At 38.0% G+C, this 20536-nt stretch overlaps 1 protein-coding gene across 1 annotated transcript in view; it reads right to left on the reverse strand.

The window, feature by feature from the left end:
- Positions 1-20536, reverse strand: part of LOC127436156 (nuclear receptor ROR-alpha A) — a 451968-nt gene that overhangs the window by 128376 nt on the left and 303056 nt on the right. The window contains exon 2 of the mRNA XM_051690117.1: positions 15757-15786. Within this exon, the coding sequence (XP_051546077.1) occupies positions 15757-15786 (30 nt within the window). The remainder of the gene's footprint in view (positions 1-15756; positions 15787-20536) is intronic.

Genomic DNA, 20536 nt, shown 5'->3' on the forward strand with positions numbered 1-20536 from the left:
GGCTCCCAAGGACGATCCCTAGTGTCACTACATCAACACAACTTCGAGTGAGTGACAGATAGGGAACTTGTTATTAAGGGGTGTTGTTTGGCACAACACAAGGCAAAGTATATTTTGTTTACGGTTGCAGCATTACAATTTGCTCATGAATATAAAATTCAACTGATGTGTGAACACAGGTGTTCGCATATCAATTATATTATAACAGATTCAAATATAGCTCATCAAATTAGAATTACAGACTGATCACACTTTGAATTTGTCAAGAGTAGGACGAAAGTTTTGCTGGTGAAATCAGTCAGTGCTGACCGAAATTCGAACCACTGCCCCCAGTGGCCAATGCTGGAAGTGTTGTTGAACGTATGGGCTCGTGTGAGCTCCAGTTTTCAGGGTGAAATTTCCACAGAGTGGCGCCAAAGGTGAGTTGTATTTTTAGCTGTAAATGATATAATACAGTCAACAGGAATGCATATTTTATTAACTCTAACCCTAAACCCCAACCCTAAACCTAACTGTCAGTGGAGTAAAAGTGTAAAAATAGTTTTTTTGTGTTACATAATTCACTGAATCATTACAAAAATGCATTACCACATACCCAGATAGCACGTACATCTCCAAGATGCCCTTTTTTATCTGGAAAGCATCAAAATATAATTAACATCTGCTAAAGATCTTAAAAAGATCAGATTTAAAAATATTCTAAATCATAAATGTCTCAAAAACATTTGCTAAATTGACATCCGAGACATACTTATTGACACACGCCTTAAAGACATATTGCAGATTAGCAAACAACGTAAAAAATACGTCTTCCAGATGTTAACACACACACATCAAATAGACGTCTGGGTACATCTGCTATCAGGGTAGTTATTTAATATATAAACCATCTTTTGTTGAAACTCCAGTAAAAATAAATACTGCATATTGTGATCCAATACTGTGAAATAAAATTACTTATACCATATACCATTGTTTTAAAAAGTTTGAAGGGGTGTTTGCAGGGGTGGGAAGTAAGACCAAAATCTTATGGTTGTACTTCCCACCACTGCAAACATGCGTCTGTCCAATAACATCCACTGCACTCTTTAAAGTTGTAATCCACCTTAGCAGATGGAGCTCCACATTCTAGCCACAAAAGCAAGCAAGCTTTGTGTGAGTGACACATGCCACTTGCTGTTGTTTTTCCTGGGCTGACATCTCTTCACAACAAAGCCTTTCAGGTTCAGAGGGACACACAAAGGGACAGCACAGCCAGAGAAGTGCTGATGTAGCTGAGGATGGCACAAAGCATGCTCGCCACAGAGGGGAAAGAGATTAAGTGGCTACAAAGAAACTGAAGGGGGTCGAGTACCCATCTCTGAGTGACCCCTACTGTAACAACCCTACGCAAGGCCCCAGACTGGTCTAAAAAGACACAAAAGCAACCGTCATGCCAAACCTCTTTCATTCAGCCTCCCTCAGCCAAAGCAAGTGACTGGAGGGCAAAAAAAAAAAAAAATAAATACAAAAATTTGACACAACTTATGCAGAGAAGTGCATTCACTAAGGTGTATTTGCAATTCGGCAAAATGGCTATCGGTAATGCTTTCGCTGAAAAATGACGAGCTGTCATATTGTGTTGGCGGAAATAAAAGTATAGAGGGAAAGAAAAGAAAATGATAAAAATCATTCTGTCCTAGTTTACGGCAAATAGATGTCTCTATTGATTTCTTTTTTACTGAAGCCACCCATCCTTCTTTGTTGTAAATATATTGACCTATTTCTGATCAATTTTGGCAACCTATTATGGATTAAAGGAAAGTGTCCAAAATAAAAATACTATTTCCATGGCACAAACAAATAAAAAAAGAAAAAAAAAAAAAAAAAAAGATGAAACATAATCCATTGTGAAAACTGTAGAGTGACAATTTGAATGCTCTGCCTTTTTTCCGGCGAGTGTCTGAAGGTGGAAAAACTTGAGTTTCTGAGGCATGCTGAGAACGAAATCGCTTCGTCAGAGAGCGTACTCCCGGGATGCGCTGTCCATTCAAAGCAGTTTCCTGACGAGCTTGTTTTCACTTCATTTACCAAGCACTTAGCCGACTGGAGAAACAAAAAATATACCACTGCATGATGTGGTCATCACTTCTTATAGACGACACATAACAAATTGCTTCCATATGTAAGTCTGTACAAAACAATATGTTGAAGGTTGTGGCATGATGACTTGGCGGGTCTTTTTTCCCCCAAGTCGCTCTTAATTCCGTTCAGTGTTTTATGTCTAAACTTTCCAGCCCTTCATCTGGTAACCATAACCAGTCTTGGGACGAAATCTTTGTATAAATGTCTCCTCTGAGAGGATGTACTAAAAACAAAGATGATTTCAAGTATTTAAACAAATGGTGATTCCAGGGCTACACTGTTCAGCTCTAAATGTTTTGTGTGTGATTTATTCAATGACATTTTTTAAAGGAATTTCTATATTTCTATAGGACATTTTCAGGGCAAATGACATAAACAACATGATTATGTATAATAAATCCATTCAGTGTTAGATTAGCCATAGAAGGCTCTCATCCATGTTCAAGAAAACTACCTCAATTATCAACTTTTAAAGAATGATTCATGACACGCCGTAAAACACTGATGACATGGAAGTTCTGATCATTAATCATACGAATGAGAACCATTTTTTGCAGTATTTATTTAGTATTTTTTTCCTGAAAGAGTAGTTATGCTTTTTTAGTGCATCTGTTTGTTCAGAGTGGTGGCTCTACAGTACTTGCTTAAAGACCCTTTGCTGGTTTAAGCTAGTCTAAGCTGGTTTAATATGGTCTACCAGCCGGTCCAAGCAGGTCTTCAGCTGGTCTCCTGGCCTGACCTGCTAAAAACTACCCAAAACAAAGTTGGGAGACCAGTTAACTTAAGACCAGAAAACCTGCTTATTTTTTTTTTTCAGCAGGGGACACATTTTACTAGCAAATAAACACATTTAATATGCAGTGTTTTTCTTAATTTCTCTACAAAAAACTTTTTTGTCCAATCAAATGCTCTCTAGAATCAAAATGTAAACTATACTAAATGTCTACTGAGAATGTCACTTCTAAAGCCTTAGAAATGTGGCATGTAAATATGAAAACAACCATCAGATATGCAATATGCATCTTTATTGCTAAAATTATTGGTCCACATACAGTAAATTATCATATTTGACTTATTCAATATTAACAATAACAGCCCGTTTCATTTTAACAAGTTACTTACTGCATTCACAATATATACATATTTTAGAAGTATTAGGCCTACACTATTTTTATTTGCATATACTTTATATACTTGATTATACAGTACATGCTGCAATGGTGTAGACAGGGTTTTGTTCGGTTTGTCCCGTTAGATATTATATGGTGGTCTTATTAATATAAGATCATCTTTAGATCATATTTGGCCTCATATCTGTCACAGCGGTTGCACTTTGGAAACTAAAAACAGGTGTTTGCAATCAGTTTGTAGGATTTTGTGTGGAAAATTTAAAATATACCAATAGCAGCTGTGGGGCAGTTGGGTCTTAACAGAACAAATGCTGTAACAATTATGGTGATCCATGAAATATCATAATTTATGTCAAATTCTGAGTTTGTCCTGATCAACTGATCCTGATGGAAATATAAAGAATCCCAAATCTCTAATAATCCTTTGAAAACAGGGTGTTTCAACTCCACAAACAGCACTTTTGGTGCTTTTTAAGCTCAATTTGAATAAAGTGGCCATTGCAAGCTGCTCTATTCTGGGGTGCCAATAGAACCTCTGTAGAGCGTTTGTTTGTTAACAGTAACTCTATCTAAGGCTACATCCACATTAATCTGGATACATCTGAAAATGGTGTTTTCGTTTTCGAAACGCTCTCCATCCACACTGCCGTTTTCAAGCATTTTCCAAAAGTTTAAAGTCTGAAACTTATGAAAATTCTTAAATCCCCTTACTGCGCATGCGAAAAAGCGCCATTCAATGTATGGTCTGAAATGCTATCATCCTCGTGTTCCATCTGGACAGCATTTCTGAGTAAACTTCCTGTCGCATTTGAAGGAATACAATGTGAATATTGTGCAAAGTAACATTTATCTTTAACAATGCTATCAAAGTGGATTTCAGGCACAACAATGCCTCTACAACATGAGCCACCATCTTGATTGTTTTGGGTTGAATGGATCACATGACTGTGTCACATGACAAAAATACGTCACAATTTTAAGATATCTCAATTTTCCCTGTCCACATGTCACCAGTCTTACTCGACTAGCCTTGAGCAGTATTTGAACCGGCGATCCCTGGCATGGGAGTCGGATGCACTAGCAAGGAGGCTATAAAAACCATGGCCTCTACCCTCGGTCGCTAACGCATCTCTTAAGGCCAGTAGAGTGAGGTTTGCACACTGTATCACGTACCAGCTGGCTACCTTTACACCATGTCCTAACCAGAAACAACGCAGCGACATGCGATAAAAGGTATCTCTTCCATGCTAAACAGAGCTTTTGTCCTAACCACCCCCGACACACAGCAAGCGACAGGGCTTTCTATTTTTGAAATGGTTTCTATTTCTGCGATGTCATGCCAGGCAGGACAGTCAACAAATGGGTCTAAAATGATTCTTTTAACAGTATATTACAGCTGGCATCTCACTAGCTGGTATAGAACAACTTGATTTTGGCTGAGGGTGTCACACCTACCGAATGTCGTGCTTGAGGTCTCGTTCTCTTCAGTGTGAGCACACCGGTTCAGAATGGCACAAGGGTGACATACTGGCTTATTCAGACTTTCTCTCCTCTTCCCTGTCATGTGGCGATCAGCAAAATAACAACAGGAGTAACATGTGAACATCAACCATGATAACAGACTGAATTTGGAAACGATGTATAATGCAGCTTTGCTCTGTGTATGTGTGTGGTTGTTTATTTATCCCCTCGGGTTTGCTGTAGAAAGTGTATCGCCATACACAGCTTCAGTGAGAAAATGCATTCAATAAACACACTGTTCCGTCTGTGATTGCTCTGATTTCTAAATTTATTGTCAATTATCCTCATCTTAGTGTATGAATATCATGGTGTATCATCGCGTCTGGTGTGGACAGACAGATAGCTTATCTTATTGCGTCGCATCTGGTTAGGACGAGGTGTTACACACACAAAAATGTGAAGACACATTTTCAAATATACCCACTTGGGTGAGCATTTTCGAAAAGCTCAGTTTTCGCTGTCAAAAAACGCTGTCTGAGTGTGGACGGAAGGCCAAAGCGTAGAGAAAAAGATGCATTTTCAGACAAAAATGTATTAGTGTGGACGTGGCCTAATATTCTATTGGATATTGAAAAAAAAAAAAAAAGGATGAACCGTTTGATATGTCCTGCCAATATTCCTATTTCTACAGGAAATCCTTCAACACCGGACAGAGAATTGCATTTGTCGTGCCATTTCATGTGGTTGCCAGCCCTCAGGCGAGTGGGCATCTTTCATATTGTTAATATTTCAGCAAGGTCAGCCATAATGTCTTAATCATTTGATTGAGATTAGCAAGGTTGCCTCTCTGTGATTCTCTGAGCACCGAATGGAGCAGTAAACAAATGAACAGGCAGGGGAGAGGCCATGTTTCTCAATAAACACTGACACAGGCTGTCCTCGCTATGGAGACAGATAAGCCTTCTCTCAACTCTCTCTCTACCATTCTCTCTCCTTTTTCCCAGACTCCATTTCAATGAATCTGTCTTTCTCTCGCTCCCTCTCTTTATTTATTTCCCCCGCTTCCCTTTTTCTCTCGCACGGTGGATCAGTGACTCAAAGTTCCCGTGGTCATGACTAACCTGCGCAGGACCCAGACGGGCTCTTCTAACACACCGCTACAGCTGTCACTCTCTCTGTGCCGCCCTAAACAAGCAAATACTTCATTTGCTCAATACCTGTCATCCATGACTAACAGCATCATGGCACCACAATGCATTAGGAGAGAATAATTTTTGATAGAATAACAAACCACGGCGTAATACTGAGCCCATTTATCTTCGCCGTTTCAGGCCCGAGCTTCTGACAACTTCGCAATATCACATAAATCTAGGCAGTTTTCCATATTCGTGCAAGCAAATTGATTGTGTGCTTATTATTTGGTGTTCGCCAAGACATTAGAGATGTTCACATGAGAGGATCTGTTTTCTTAAGGACAACATGAAATAAAAAATTGAGTTTTGAGGCCATCTACAGTATATGTACTTGTAAAAGTAGCAGATATACATACAGTGCATTCAGAAAGTATTCAGACCTCTTCATTTTTTTCACATTTTGTTATGTTGCAGCCTTATGCTAAAATGCTTTAAATTATTTTTTTCACATTAATCTACACTCCATACCCCATAATGACAAAGAAAAAAATTTTTTTGATAACTTTGCAAATGTATTAAAAAGAAAAAACTGAAATATCACATTGACATATGTATTCAAGCCCTTTGCTATGACATTTGAAATTTAGCTCAGGTGAATCCCATTTCTGTGGATCATCTTTGAGATGTTTCTACACTTTGATTGGAATCCACCTGTGGCAATTTCAATTCATTGGACATGATTTGGAATGGCACACACCTGTCTATATAAGGTATCATAGCTGAAAATGCATATCAGAGCAAAAACCAAGCCATGAGGTCAAAGGAACTGCCTGCAGAGCTCAGATACAGGATTGTGTCGAGGCACAGGAGGAAGGCTACAAAAATATTTTGGCTGCAATGAAGGTTCCCAAGAGCACAGTGGCCTCCATAATTTTTAAATGGAAGAAGTTTGGAACAACCAGGACTCTTCCTAGAGCTGGCCGCTCAGTCAAACTAAGCAATCGGGGGAGAAGGACCTTAGTAAGAGAGGTGAACAAGAACCTGATGGTCACTCTGGTTGAGCTCCAGAGATCATGTGTGGAGATGGCAGAAACTTGTAGATGGACAACCATCACTGTAACACTCCACCGATCTGGGCTTTATGGCAGAGTGCCCAGACGGAAGACTCCTCAGTGCAAGACACATAAAAAAGCACATAAAGGACTCTCAGACTATGAGAAACAAGATTTTCTGGTCTGATGAAATGAAGATTGAACTGTTTGGCCTCAATTCCAAGCATCATGTCTGGAGGGAACCAGGCACCGCTCATCACCTGTGCAATACCATCCCAACGGTGAAGCATGGTTGTGGTAGCATCATGCTGTGGGTGTGTTTTTCAGCGGCAGGGATTGGGGGACTGGTCAGGGTTGAAGGAAAGCTGAACACAGCAAAATACAGATATATCCTTAATGAAAACCTGGTCCAGAGCGCTAAGGACCTCAGACTAGGCTGAAGGTTCACCTTCCAACAGGACAATGACCCTAAGCACACAGCCAAGACAACGCAAGAGTGGCTTAGGGACAACTCTGTGAATGCCCTTGAGTGGCCCAGCCAGAGCCCGGACTTGAACCCAATCGAACATCTCTGGAGAGAACTGAAAATAGCTGCCCACCGACGGTCCCCATCTAACCTGACAGAGCTTGAGAGGATCTCCAAAAAGAATGGCAGAAAATCTGCAAATCCAGGTGTGCAAAGCAGCATTTTAGCATAAGGCTGCAACATAACAAAATGTGAAAACAATGAAGGGGTCTGAATACTTCCTGAATGCACTGAACCCATAACAAATTGTATAGTGCATTCTCCTTTTGGACTCAATTTATTTACCAATCCAGTGCTGTCTAAAATAGCTAATCATGGTACACAGCTGTGATGTAAACAAAAGCCCATTGGCCATTAAAAAAAAGGGAGTGGGACAGTCCTTTTTCAATAGAAAAAGAAAATTGCATTTGTCAAAACATTTCATTGAGTCTTTAAAGCTGGAGTGTGTAATTGTTTTAATGTTCAAAACACTTTCTCCTATCCCAGTTTAATTTAAAAACTTCACCTTAAAAAGAATAATAAAAAAGAAAAAATTAGCCACACATAAGAATACTGATAGAAGAATATTGTCTGAATTAGCACTACATAAAAAAAAAAAAAAAAATTGTTGATCTGTTTTTTTTGCTTTTTTTGTTGTTATTTTGTTTTTTAGGGGTGGAGCGACTTGGCGAGACAGACAGTTTCTCTGGCCAAGGATCAGCCCTGTGATAGCAGAGCTGGGAGACAAAGACACACATCACATAGATGAAAGATTAAAGCCTAGTCTACTGCCAGTAATCACCTAGTGCATCATTTCAACATGTTCTCTCATCCTCCTAGACAGGTTACAACACTTGCTCATCTCACTGAAGCGGAGACTGGACTCGACTGTAGCCTGAATGTGAATACATGACACAATCGTAACATTCCACAAGTACTTTGAACTTTATATAGATGCAATTATATTAATGTGGCAATAATTAGCAATGTCAAATAACCATATCTAGGGAACAGATTATCATATAAACTTGGCGGTGTACTACCAAGCACCCACCAAAAACACCCTAGCAACAGCATAGCAACATACTAAAAAACACTCTAAACACATTAGTAACCGCACAACAATGCCCTGACCACCACCCACAACACCCTTGAATCATGGTGGTAAGTTTAGCATAAGCAAGCACCACTCACATTTTCTTCAGAAAATATTAAACTCTAGTTATTTTTTCTTATCCAAGAAGCTTAAATAAAATAACTCCCCCATACACACACACACACACACACACACAAAAACTTATGCACTCAAAAGGACCTTTAATGGGACCATTAATAGGATGATATTTTCTTATTTCCTTGGAACACCCTGTTCTTAACATGAGACATCTAAGCACTTAATTCCTGTTGAGTCTTGTGTTTTTCCTCTCAAACAGCTATTAAACGACACTGTTTATCTAAGGAAAATAGTTTGCTGCCAGAATGAACCGCATGGCCTTGCAGTAGCACCATATAAAAAGGCTGGTCATAAAACTGTCAAGTTCAAACGTAAAGTAAAACCATACATGTAGCTGAGCTATAAAACAGAGCTTGTGGGAAGAGTTTTACAGTCACTGTTTATGCCACATTCTAAAATTACTAGAGACCAAGCAATGAAGGGGTCGTTCACAAAAAATGTGTTTTTGCATTCGTCTACACTGTTTTAAAATAATTTTCCTGTATTTTTATATCATACTAGTCAATGCTTTTTCAGCATCTAGTACGATGAGTACAGCATTTTTTAAGCCACTCTCTCAAATTAAAAGGGCTTAGATAGTTGCATTCTGTTCCATTCATTGTGCCACATTTAGATTTTTTTAATATAAGAGCCTGTTCTGTGTGAACAGCCCCCAAGTCATTTCCAGCGATACAAACACCATGCACCATGGCACAATCCGTCAGAGCCTGTTTGTTTACTGCATTTAAATTACAATTACATTTATTCATTTAGCATACGCTTTTATCCAAAGAGACTTACAAATGAGGAATATAACAGAAGTGGTTCATCCTTAGCAGGCAGATACGAGAATTGCTGTTATATTTACATATTTTGTTAAATTGCACAGAGAAGCACAAGAAGAGAGGAAGGTGAGAGACAGTCATAAAAGAATGGATTGAGAATGTTTTGCATTAGTAGGATTGGGTCAAGTGCTTGCGAAAGAGATGTGTCTTTAGATGTTTCTTAAAGGTGGCTAGAGAATCAGCTGCTCAGGTGAAGTTTAGTAGGTCGTTCCATGAGGAACAGTTGAAGTGAAAGTCCGGGAAAGTGATTTTGTGCCTCTGTGAGGTGGCACCAAGAGGCACCACTCACCCGCTGATCGTAAGCTTCTGGAGGGCACAGACCTGAAGTAGTGAGTGTAGATAGGGGGGTGCGGAGCCAGTGGTCGTTCTGTAAGTGAGCATCAATGCCTTGAACTTGACGAGCAACCATTGGCAACCAGGGCAGACAGTAGGCATAAAGTGCGTTTTCTTGGGCTTGCTGAAGTCCAATCGTGCTGCCGTGTTCTGGATCAATTGCAGAGGTTTGACTGTACATGCAGAAAGTCCAGCCAGAAGAGCATTGCAGTAGTCCAGTCTAGATATAACAAGAGTCTGAGCAAGGCCAAACTGCAAGGTCACGGCTCCGAAAAAAACAATGATTGAAATAATTTAATCAATAAAATTATTTGCATTCAATCAATATTGACAGGACGATATATCAGCCAATTTGATAATTAAGCTGCATTTTGGCTGATTAAGTGTTAGTCGTTCCTTGCATTAATTCCAAAATCTTCCGACAGCCTTTTGAACGGCTATTTATTTGTTTGTTTTTTTTTCTGTTTTCAATGTTTTAGTGAATTGTGAGAAAATGTAGTCATTTTTAGGTTGTATTATGTATGTATTGTCATTATGTCGGCCACCCTGCTCTGTAGATATCGGTATTGGCAATAAAAAATAAAAAATAAATAAAAAAAAATAAAAAAAAACATGTCTCTCGACCACTAGCAATTCATCTGTTGTCTTGTTTGAGGTTAAATTCAATCTGAACATTATTTTCTAGCAATAGCACTTGGCTGTAGTTCGGCTTTGTTTCTGTGGCACTTCAGAATGTTATTGAAATTGTCCAAGAGATGGCCGTTATGGCAGGTCATAAAGAGGAGAAGTGAAGTATCTGTTCTCTTCCAGAAAGTTCTGGGGCTTATTAAGGGATAAGCATGCAGCCAGGGAGTGTGTGCCTGCTAGCCATCAGCTACCCTATAATTTATATTGATGATGGGGACCCGTGGCCCGCTTCCATGGTTTTGATCATGCAGGCAAGAGTATGGAGTTGAGCCTGTTGAGTCTGTGTGATATGTGTGTTGTAGGTGAGAGTTTGCAAGGAGTGTGTGGGTCAGGTTTAAGGATAGTAAAAACTGAAATCACCTTCACTGTGGGGGCCAGCCGATGGTCATGATGAGGAAATGGCTTAGTAAACACACTACATTTTTTCATTAAAATGTAAAAATTTAAAAAATGATTTCTGGAAGGTTTGGGAGTAGGGTTAAAGGGATAGAAAATTACATAAGCTCAAAAAAAAAAACAGAAAAAAACAAAAAACAAAAAACAAAAAAAAAACAAAATAATATATATATATATATATATATATATATATATATATATATATATATATATATATATATAGTTGTGCTCAAAAATTTGCATAACCTGGCAGAAATTGTGAAATATTGGCATTGATTTTGAAAATATGACTGATCATGCAAAAAAAAACTGTCTTTTATTTAAGGATAGTGATCATATGAAGCCATTTATTATCACATAGTTGTTTGGCTCCTTTTTAAATCATAATGGTAACAGAAATCACCCAAATGGCCCTGATCAAAAGTTTACATACCCTTGAATGTTTGGCTTTGTTACAGACATACAAGGTGACACACACAGGTTTAAATGGCAATTAAAGGTTAATTTCCCACACCTGTGGCTTTTTAAATTGCAATTAGTGTCTGTGTATAAATAGTCAATGAGTTTGTTAGCTCTCATGTGGATGCACTGAGCAGGCTAGACACTGAGCCATGGGGAGCAGAACAGAAATGTCAAAAGACCTGTATAACAAGGTAATAGAACTTTATAAAGATGGAAAAAGATATAAAAAGATACCCAAAGCCTTGAAAATGTCAGTCAGTACTGTTCAATCACTTATTAAGAAGTGGAAAATTCGGGGATCTCTTGATACCAAGCCACAACTGCCAGAAGAATTGCTCGGAATACAAAGAAAAACCCACAGGTAACCTCAGGAGAAATACAGGCTGCTCTGGAAAAAGACAGTGTGGTTGTTTCAAGGAGCACAATACTTGTTGACCCCTCTCCAAACATAGCACTTATGGTTGTGACCATAAAGCTCTATTTTGGTCTCGTCACTCCAAATTACAGTGTACCAGAAACTGTGAGGCATGTCAATGTGTTGTAGGGCATATTGTAACCGGGCTTTTTTGTGGCATTGGCTTCTTTCTGGCAACTCGACCATGCAGCTCATTTTTGTTCAAGTATCGTTGTATTGTGCTCCTTGAAACAACTACACCATCTTTTGACAGTTCTTTTCTGCTCCCCATGGCTCAGTATCTAGCCTGCTCAGTGCATCCACATGAGAGCTAACAAACACATTGACTATTTATACACAGACACTAACTGCAATTTAAAAAGCCACAGGTGTGGGAAATTAACCTTTAACTGTGTGTGTCACCTTGTGTGTCTGTAACAAGACCAAATATTCAAGGGTATGTAAACTTTTGATCAGGGCCATTTGGGTGATTTCTGTTATCATTATGATTTAAAAAGGAGCCAAACAACAATGTGATAATAAATGGCTTCATATGATCACTATCCTTAAATAAAAGACAGTTGTTTTGCATGATCAGTCATATTTTCAAAATCAATGGCAAAATTTCACAATTTCTGCCAGGGTATGCAAACATTTGAGCACAACTATATATATATATATATATATATATATATATATATATATATATATATATATATATATATATATATATATATATATGTATGTGTATATATACACTACCGGTCAAAAGTTTTGAAACACTTGACTGAACTGTTTCTCATGATCTTAAAAATCTTTTGATCTGAAGGCGTATGCTTAAATGTTTGAAATTAGTTTTGTAGACAAAAATATACTTGTGCCACCATATTAATTTATTTCAATATATAACTACAATTTTATAAAAAAATAAATAAAAAAAAAATAAAAAGTTTTTGAAATTGATGACTTGGACCGAATAATAAAGAAAAGCAGCTAATAAGTGCCCAACATAGATGGGAACTCCTTCAATACTGTTTAAAAGCATCCCAGGGTGATACCTCAAGAAGTTGGTTGAGAAAATGTCAAGAGTACATGTCTGCAAATTCTAGGCAAAGGGTGATTACTTTGAAGATGCTAAAATATTACACAGTTTTGATTTATTTTGGATTTTGTTTAGTCACAACATAATTCCCATAGTTCCATTTATGTTATTCCATAGTTTTGATGACTTTACTATTATTCTAAAATGTAAAAAAAAAAATAAAAATAAAAAAAATAATAATAAATAATGAGTAAGTGTTTCAAAACTTTTGACTGGTAGTGAAAATCAGTTATTATATTCAGCCAATATAAATATATAAAGGCTAATGCCTTTTTAAAATATTGGTCATATTGGACAGATATTGGAAGCATAAAATATAAGGGTCAGTTTATTTACATTTATTACATTTTATTTTCTGCTGAAAATGTTTATTTATTTGATATAAATTTATAGATTTGAGATTTCAGTGTGAACAATTTATTTATTTATTTACTTTTTATTTATTTATTTATTGACTACAGACTAAGCAATACTGATTTATAATATCATTCATATCGATTATTGGCCAAAAATAATTATCAAAAAAAGAATGATCTGCTATTGGTATTAGTCAAAAGTTCTATATCAGTTCATTCCTAGTATATAATATCATGCTTTGGGGGTTAGTCATAGGTGTGTGTGTGTGTGTGTGTGTGTGTGTGTGTGCATGTATATGTAAGCATGTGCAGGAGCACACTCCAGTTCGGTTGCTTCCATAAATCCATTATTGCTACCTATGTGGTCCAGTTGATTGTAAAACACACATTTCCACAAACCCTTCACCCCCAACCCACACTACATATCGCAGAGTACATCCTACAAACCTTCAGCCAATCCCAAATGATCCCTTCATTAAATTTCACATGAAAAGACATTTGAAACCCATTTTCTTTCCACAATGGTATGTATTCTCAAGTTAAACAGGACCTTTAATGAGAAACAAATGTGAAGTACAGCATGTGATTTCTGTGCCACTAGCAGCACCAAACGGAATTGCAATAAAGGTTTTCTGAAAACTCCCCCTATCTTCCATTGGCGAAAAAAAAACAAACAAAAAAACAGATAGTCTTAAATAATGAACTCATTATTCATTCATATTCATTATTCATTATATACTTACTCACTATTGCTGTCTGGCTGGTTGGGATGCTCATGCAAACATAAAGCAATGTTCTGATAGCGCCACAGTGTTTACACTTTTCGGGGAACTCAACCTATGGATGGGTTACTTATAGTTGTCTCTGCACATAAACTGGGATATGATATAGTATTTTACCATTGAAAAATTACACATAAGGTTCATTTTGATGTTATGTTGACTTTTAAAGCCGTCAAAATACATTAGCACATTATGAGCACAATAAAAATGCCAGATTCACTCAAAGCCGGCAGGACTGTTCCTCTATCCATTATGTGTCTTTTGAACCCTCTCTCTGTTGAACAACGCCCCTTTGACCCATGCCCACAGCCTGCTGCATGTCGTTTTCACACTTCAATCTCTAACTCTTTCTCTCCATCTCCCTCTCTCTAGCTCTATCTGACATGCATCATTAGCATTTCTTTCATTGAGATTAAATAGTGAAGTCCGGTCTATGGCTTTGAACCCTCTCACTTGAAACATTCTTTGATTTCGGTTCCCTCAGTTAAGGAGAAGTGATCAGCAGCGTAATTAACATTAGCAATAGGGCCCTGCAAATGGGATGAAAGACCAGCAATCCACCTTTACTTTGGCTGAATGAAGAATTCAGCTATAACTGGCTGATTCTGAAACCTTTCAACAAGTCAAGTCAATGTGGACAGATGAAAAGATGACAAGATGATCTCTCATTAGATACATTTACTGCTGACTAAAACTTAAAACATATGGGACAAATATTGGCCAATGCGAATCGAACAAGTGTCCTTTCATTCTGAAGCTGCTCTGACTGAACTGAGAAATGCTGGTTTCAGATTTTGTGCTTATTTAGATGACCTGCTTCTTCATTAATAAACTGTACAGTAGGAAATTATATGAATACATACATAAATGCATGAAATAAGATTGATACAAGGATCTAAAAACTAAATAAATGTATAAATGCAGTTTTATATATTGCTTTAGAAGCTAAGGTGTGAAAATGAAGCAACCTGCAACGTCAACAAAGGAAACTGAGATGAAGTCACCTGATATAGTTAATCTGTAGGATGCACTGCATCTCGAAAAGGTCACGGATACAACTTGTCTGATCCCTATCTTTCTCAGAGAAAAGCAGCATTTTTAACCTCGCCCACAATGGTCACATGCAGTCTGCATCCTTGTTTTCAAAGTAACAAATCATATGATCCCTATGAAGGATCAAGATTGATCAAATTAACAGTATCAAAGAAAGTACAACATAGATGTTTGCTTTTGCTTTTCTTAGTAACAGCATTAGCTGTAATTAGTCACAATTAAAAAGTACCTAAATAAAAAGTGCCTATTAAAGAGTAAGCAAAGCAAAGCAAAACATAGCAAAGCAAAGCAAAACAATACACACAAAAAAAACAAAACATAGCAAAGCAAAACATAGAAAAGCAAAACAAAGCAAAGCAAGGCAAAGCAAAATATGAAAAACAAAACATAGCTAAACAAAACAAAGCAAAGCAAAGCAAAACAAAACACACAAAAAACAAAACATAGCAAAGCAAAACATAGCAAAACAAAACAAAGCAAAACAAAACATAGCAAAACAAAGCAAAGCAAAAAAACAAACAAAAGAAAAGCACACAAAAAACAAAACAAAACATAGCAAAGCAAAGTGAAGCAAAACAAAACAAAACTGTGGGACAGCTGAATTACCTCTGGTCTTGTTAAATAAACAGTAGCGTACAATGTCGTTCATACAATTTTAGCCTCTTGACCTCACAGAACAAATAATAGCACACTGTAATTATGGCCTAAAAAGAAAATATATGACTCACAAGTGTGTGTCTTCTTGGTTACTGAAATACCTGCAAGAAAGAAATAAAACAGATTAAATACATACAAAAATAATAATAAAACAATAAATAAAAACATATTAAAAATAGTGTGCATATTTTTCAAGATAATGCAGTAATTCTCAAAACTGTACAATAGTCAGGTCATTTTATATAATGCTGAAAGCTATATAAAATACAGAGCAGGCTGACAGCATATTGGAACGGAGATGCTGTAAGCTGTGACATTGACCGAAGGCCAAGAGCTAGCTTCGACTGTGCTAATGCTTCCTCGCACTGCCACAGGCTGTGCCTAAGCAAGGTCAGGCGGGTCAGTATGTTGCTGTCACACCGACCAGCCAGTTGCCTTGCTGTCACAGTTGACCTCTACGTAATGTAAATTAACAGAAAATTGCACACAGAATGCTAAGCATATCTGTGAATATGTTCTGTTGGCGTAGCCCAGAAGCACTGGGTGCAGCTTTATGTCTGACCTTATAAAGCATGACTAATGCCACAGCATCATGGATGAATGTGTGTGTGTGATTTGCCAAAAACTGAGGGTCCCATGTGGACCGAGCACGCTCATGCTCTATGGGCCAGAGCGCACTAATAGATCCCACTTGTCATGCGGAAGCAATGGCTAATTTTTCTACAGCTTGCATTTGAAACTCAAGGGACGTCAAGCTGACATGATTCAATAATTTCACAGAAAATAAAAGGGTCTGGCCAGAGATAACAATGCTTCAGACAATGTTTGAGAGAAAAGGGTATGAGCCAATGAGCAGGCACACATGCAGACAGTCACACCTGAGGACAATTCAACAAAACACAGAATGGGCATACAAGCGATATTTGTTGCATTCCGGTCAAGCTTCAAAGATTGACAATGCTAGCGCCAAAAGTACCTTGTCCGATTACAGCATTACACAAAGACACAAACAAGCAACACATCTCCTGTTAGAAACACCAACAATCAAATCACAAAGCGCTCAGTGTCTGGTTAACAGCAGTTACTGGACTATGATGTCAAACTGGGGCTAATGGTGACATTGGACTATACCCACCTGCCATATTCTATATATATATATATATATATATATATATATATATATATATATATATATATATATATATAAATAGCCAATACCCTTTAGTTTACATCACAGCTGTGAACTAAGATTTGCTTCTTGCTATTGCTAGTCAGACATAGGTGATATTAGGTGGAGGGACATTCTTATTCTAGAGGTAATTTGATTGGACAAAATTTTCAAAGACTGACGTATCCAGTGCAGGATGAGTCATTAATATTTTGGTCTGTTTTCCTAGAGGAGAAAGACTGTGAATTTTAAATTTAAATTTAATTTCTGTCAGCTTTTCAAAGTTTACCAGCATATACATATAGGTGGACTAAAACACTAACACACATGGATTAAAAGCCTCAAAACTCCAACTTTTGATTTCATGGGGTTTTTAAGGGAATATTTTTGGTGTAAAAGTGTGGAATTATAACAAAGAAAGTCCGAGGGAATAAGCCATTTATCCAATCCCTGTTATCTGGGCCAGTTTCTTTCCTGGCTAGCCCTCAAATTTCACAAATGGAGAAAGTGAAGGCTGTAGCTCAAGCCTTCATGCTGTAGTCTTGTTTTAATATCTGTCTGGGAAAGGGTAGAGTCAACAAAACTGGCCATGTTCTAGTGGCCTATTTATTAGCTTTAGGAATGTATTTTGGTTGATTTTGGTTTGGTAATGTTATACCATTTACAGCATTCATAACATTAATACCTTTTTCGCGCAGTGTGGAGTGGCCAATGGAAGGTTTCATTAGTAGATTGGGTGAAAATAGCTCAAACTTGAAACTGAGCTATTTCTTAGGAACACTATGGTCCTAATAAATTTCCCAACATAGTCTGCTGCTGTTGTAGCCCATCCGCCTCGAGGTTCGACGTGTTGTGCATTCTGAGATGCTATTCTGCTCACTGCAATTGTACATCTGTGTGGTTATCTGAGTTACCATAGCCTTTCTGTCAGCTCAAACCAGTCTGGCCATTCTCTGTTGAACTCTCTCATCAACAAGGCATTTCTGTCTTAGTTATTGTATTTTAATGAAAGATTACAAAGACACAATTTTTTTTTTTTTTTTTTTTTTTTTTTTTTTTTTTGTAATAACACACCATTTAATTTTGAACAATAAGATCAGGAACATTAATTAACCAAGTAAATAGGGTCAATTTTGATTTCATGTTGACTTTAAGTCTGAGAGATCCTGACAACAAGATTTAATGTTAGCTTTACAGAGACAGCTTTGAAAATGTGCTGGTGAAAGTATAGCTGAGGAGTAACCACAAAAAAAAAAAAAAAAAAAACGGTACTAGGTAAAAAAACTAAACATATTTGTCACCACCATGTGACAAATGGCCACTCAAAACATACAGCATGAAACAAAACAGGTTGGGCTCTGTTGTTATCAGATGCCTCATGAACTCAAGAAGACTGCAAGGATAACGTCAGTCTTTGATCCAACTTCAGTCACTATCACTCATTCTTGTCCTGTCCTCCCTTTCTCTCCATGCAATCCCCATCCTTATTCTTTAGCAGTATCAGCTATCTGTCTTTGATCCTTCCCAAAACACAACAGCTCTTCTGTCAATGTCACTTAGAGATATGAAAACCAATCTTAACACACACACAAGAAAAATGCACTTGCTCGGAAATCATTACTGTCAAAAAGAGGACGCCGGACTCAGAAAAATGGCCTGTTGCTGGGAGAGAGTGGGGAGGGGTGGAGAGAGAGCCCATTTCCTCCTCTAGGTGTCATTGAGAGGGCTCTGATTGGAGGGTGTAAGGGGAAGGGGCCAGGGAACCAATGGGTGAACAGCATTTGGAGCTGGAAGGGGTCTGGGTCTAGGCCCTAACACCAGTGAAGCCTGCCAGGTTATGTCTACTCCACTGGAAGACAGGGTGATAGGTCAGTTTGGAGGTGAATCCATCCTTGACAGATGGAAAAAGCTTGTCCAGCCTTCTTCAAAGGACAACATCAGGATTGCTGTTACAAAGCACAGTGCAATTATTTCAGATGTGGCTCTGACATAAAAATATGCTTGTTATCAGTCATGGACTTGAAAGTCAACTCAAGGCTAAATACTTACTCATTATAATTTCCACTTTTTGCAACAGCCAACATAAAGGTCATGTTTTCTGATGTGTACATATGAGTCATACAACTGATTTAGTCTACATTCAAATAATTCTATCCATACATTTGCTCAATTATCATATATTGCATTTGCTAACTTGATTACTTTTAAAATAAGTACTTTTGTACAAAATAACAGTATTTCACATATTAATATATATAGTGACTCTCAGGTGCAAACAATACAGTTAAGAAAAAAATATTCTAAGCATGTCCACGGCCATCATTCTTTTTTTTCTTTTTTTCTTTTCCTATTGTAGATTCCATATGCTTAGCACAATGATGACTGTTTGAAGTTAACCTTTTGCACATCTGCCACTGAGGGGCAAACCACCTGCATTTCTGCCAGGTAAAGCTATCTGTATGGCAGATGGGCGACACGTGGTGACAGTGTCACACTGATCTAGGCCCAGCTTCTTCTGGTAGAACCTTGTCATGCTCATTTTTAAGAGAAATTGAAAACTGATCTCAAATCTGCCTAAACAGGCAGGCAGGACCTTTTATTCCTTATCCAAATCCCAGAGTTAAACGATAAGAAACATGACAAAACTAGTCACTGATCAGAACATAAAGCATGTGTGTAGGGTCAAAATTGTTGCCAATGGCATGTAAATTAAGAGAAAGACCATGTCTCCGACCAGCAGACAATATTAACTTTTTTGCATTTTAGCATTTTGCACTCTGGAAGCATTAATTCTTTAGGGCAAGAATAGTAAAATGGTTCTGCCGCCACCCAGCCACCGGCACCCAAGCCCTGTGTCTGCTGGGCAGGCAGTGCATCATAATTCCAGCTTTCTTAGTGCCTGACGGCGAATGATTATCATGGATGGTTATCACCGAGGCCTCTCCGGCAGGGTGCTGATGTGCTGTGCCGGGGTTCGGCACTCTGTGACATTCAAAGTCTCCTTCATGTAATGGAGCTGTCCCCTCACTGAGCTAATGGGAACGATCCATTTAACCTGTGGCAGAAACACACAGACGAGGAAGTTCCTAATGTGAGGCCAGTCCTGTGGGGGGTACTGCTCAACTTTATCAGCTCCCACCCTCCGGCTGCTGCCGGTCAGACTGCTTGATTCATTGACTGCTGCTTCACACTTATCCTCATTCACTGTTCAGTCTATGAAGACTGCGGAGGGGGAAGGACAGTGGCTCTCACAGCCATACAAGGACATGGGCTGGTATAGACACCACCTGACAAGTGACAACTGAGTGGGGGAACATGCCATAGATGGAGATGGGTGAATTGCTTGAGGGTTGGTTGATACCCATTGCAATTCTGTGTTATATTGAAAAAGTGGACCCTCAGTTTAATTTAGGCATCTTAAGATAGTAAGAAACGGTCCTGAACTAAGTGATTTTAGGCCACGACCACACTAATACATTTTTCGGTTGAAAATGCATTGATTTTGCGCCTATCATCCACACTGGAACAATGTTTACCTCCACTGAAAAATTTAAAAAATGCTCTCTAGTAACACACACTTTGAAAAGCGATGACATAAGGAAATGGAAAAGGGATTTTTCAATTGAAAACATATCATTATGGATGTAAGAAGCCTTAATTGAAGAGCAAACCTCCATTTTAGG

The sequence above is a fragment of the Myxocyprinus asiaticus genome, chromosome 46 (assembly GCF_019703515.2).
Source record: "Myxocyprinus asiaticus isolate MX2 ecotype Aquarium Trade chromosome 46, UBuf_Myxa_2, whole genome shotgun sequence".
Classification (NCBI taxonomy): domain Eukaryota; kingdom Metazoa; phylum Chordata; class Actinopteri; order Cypriniformes; family Catostomidae; genus Myxocyprinus; species Myxocyprinus asiaticus.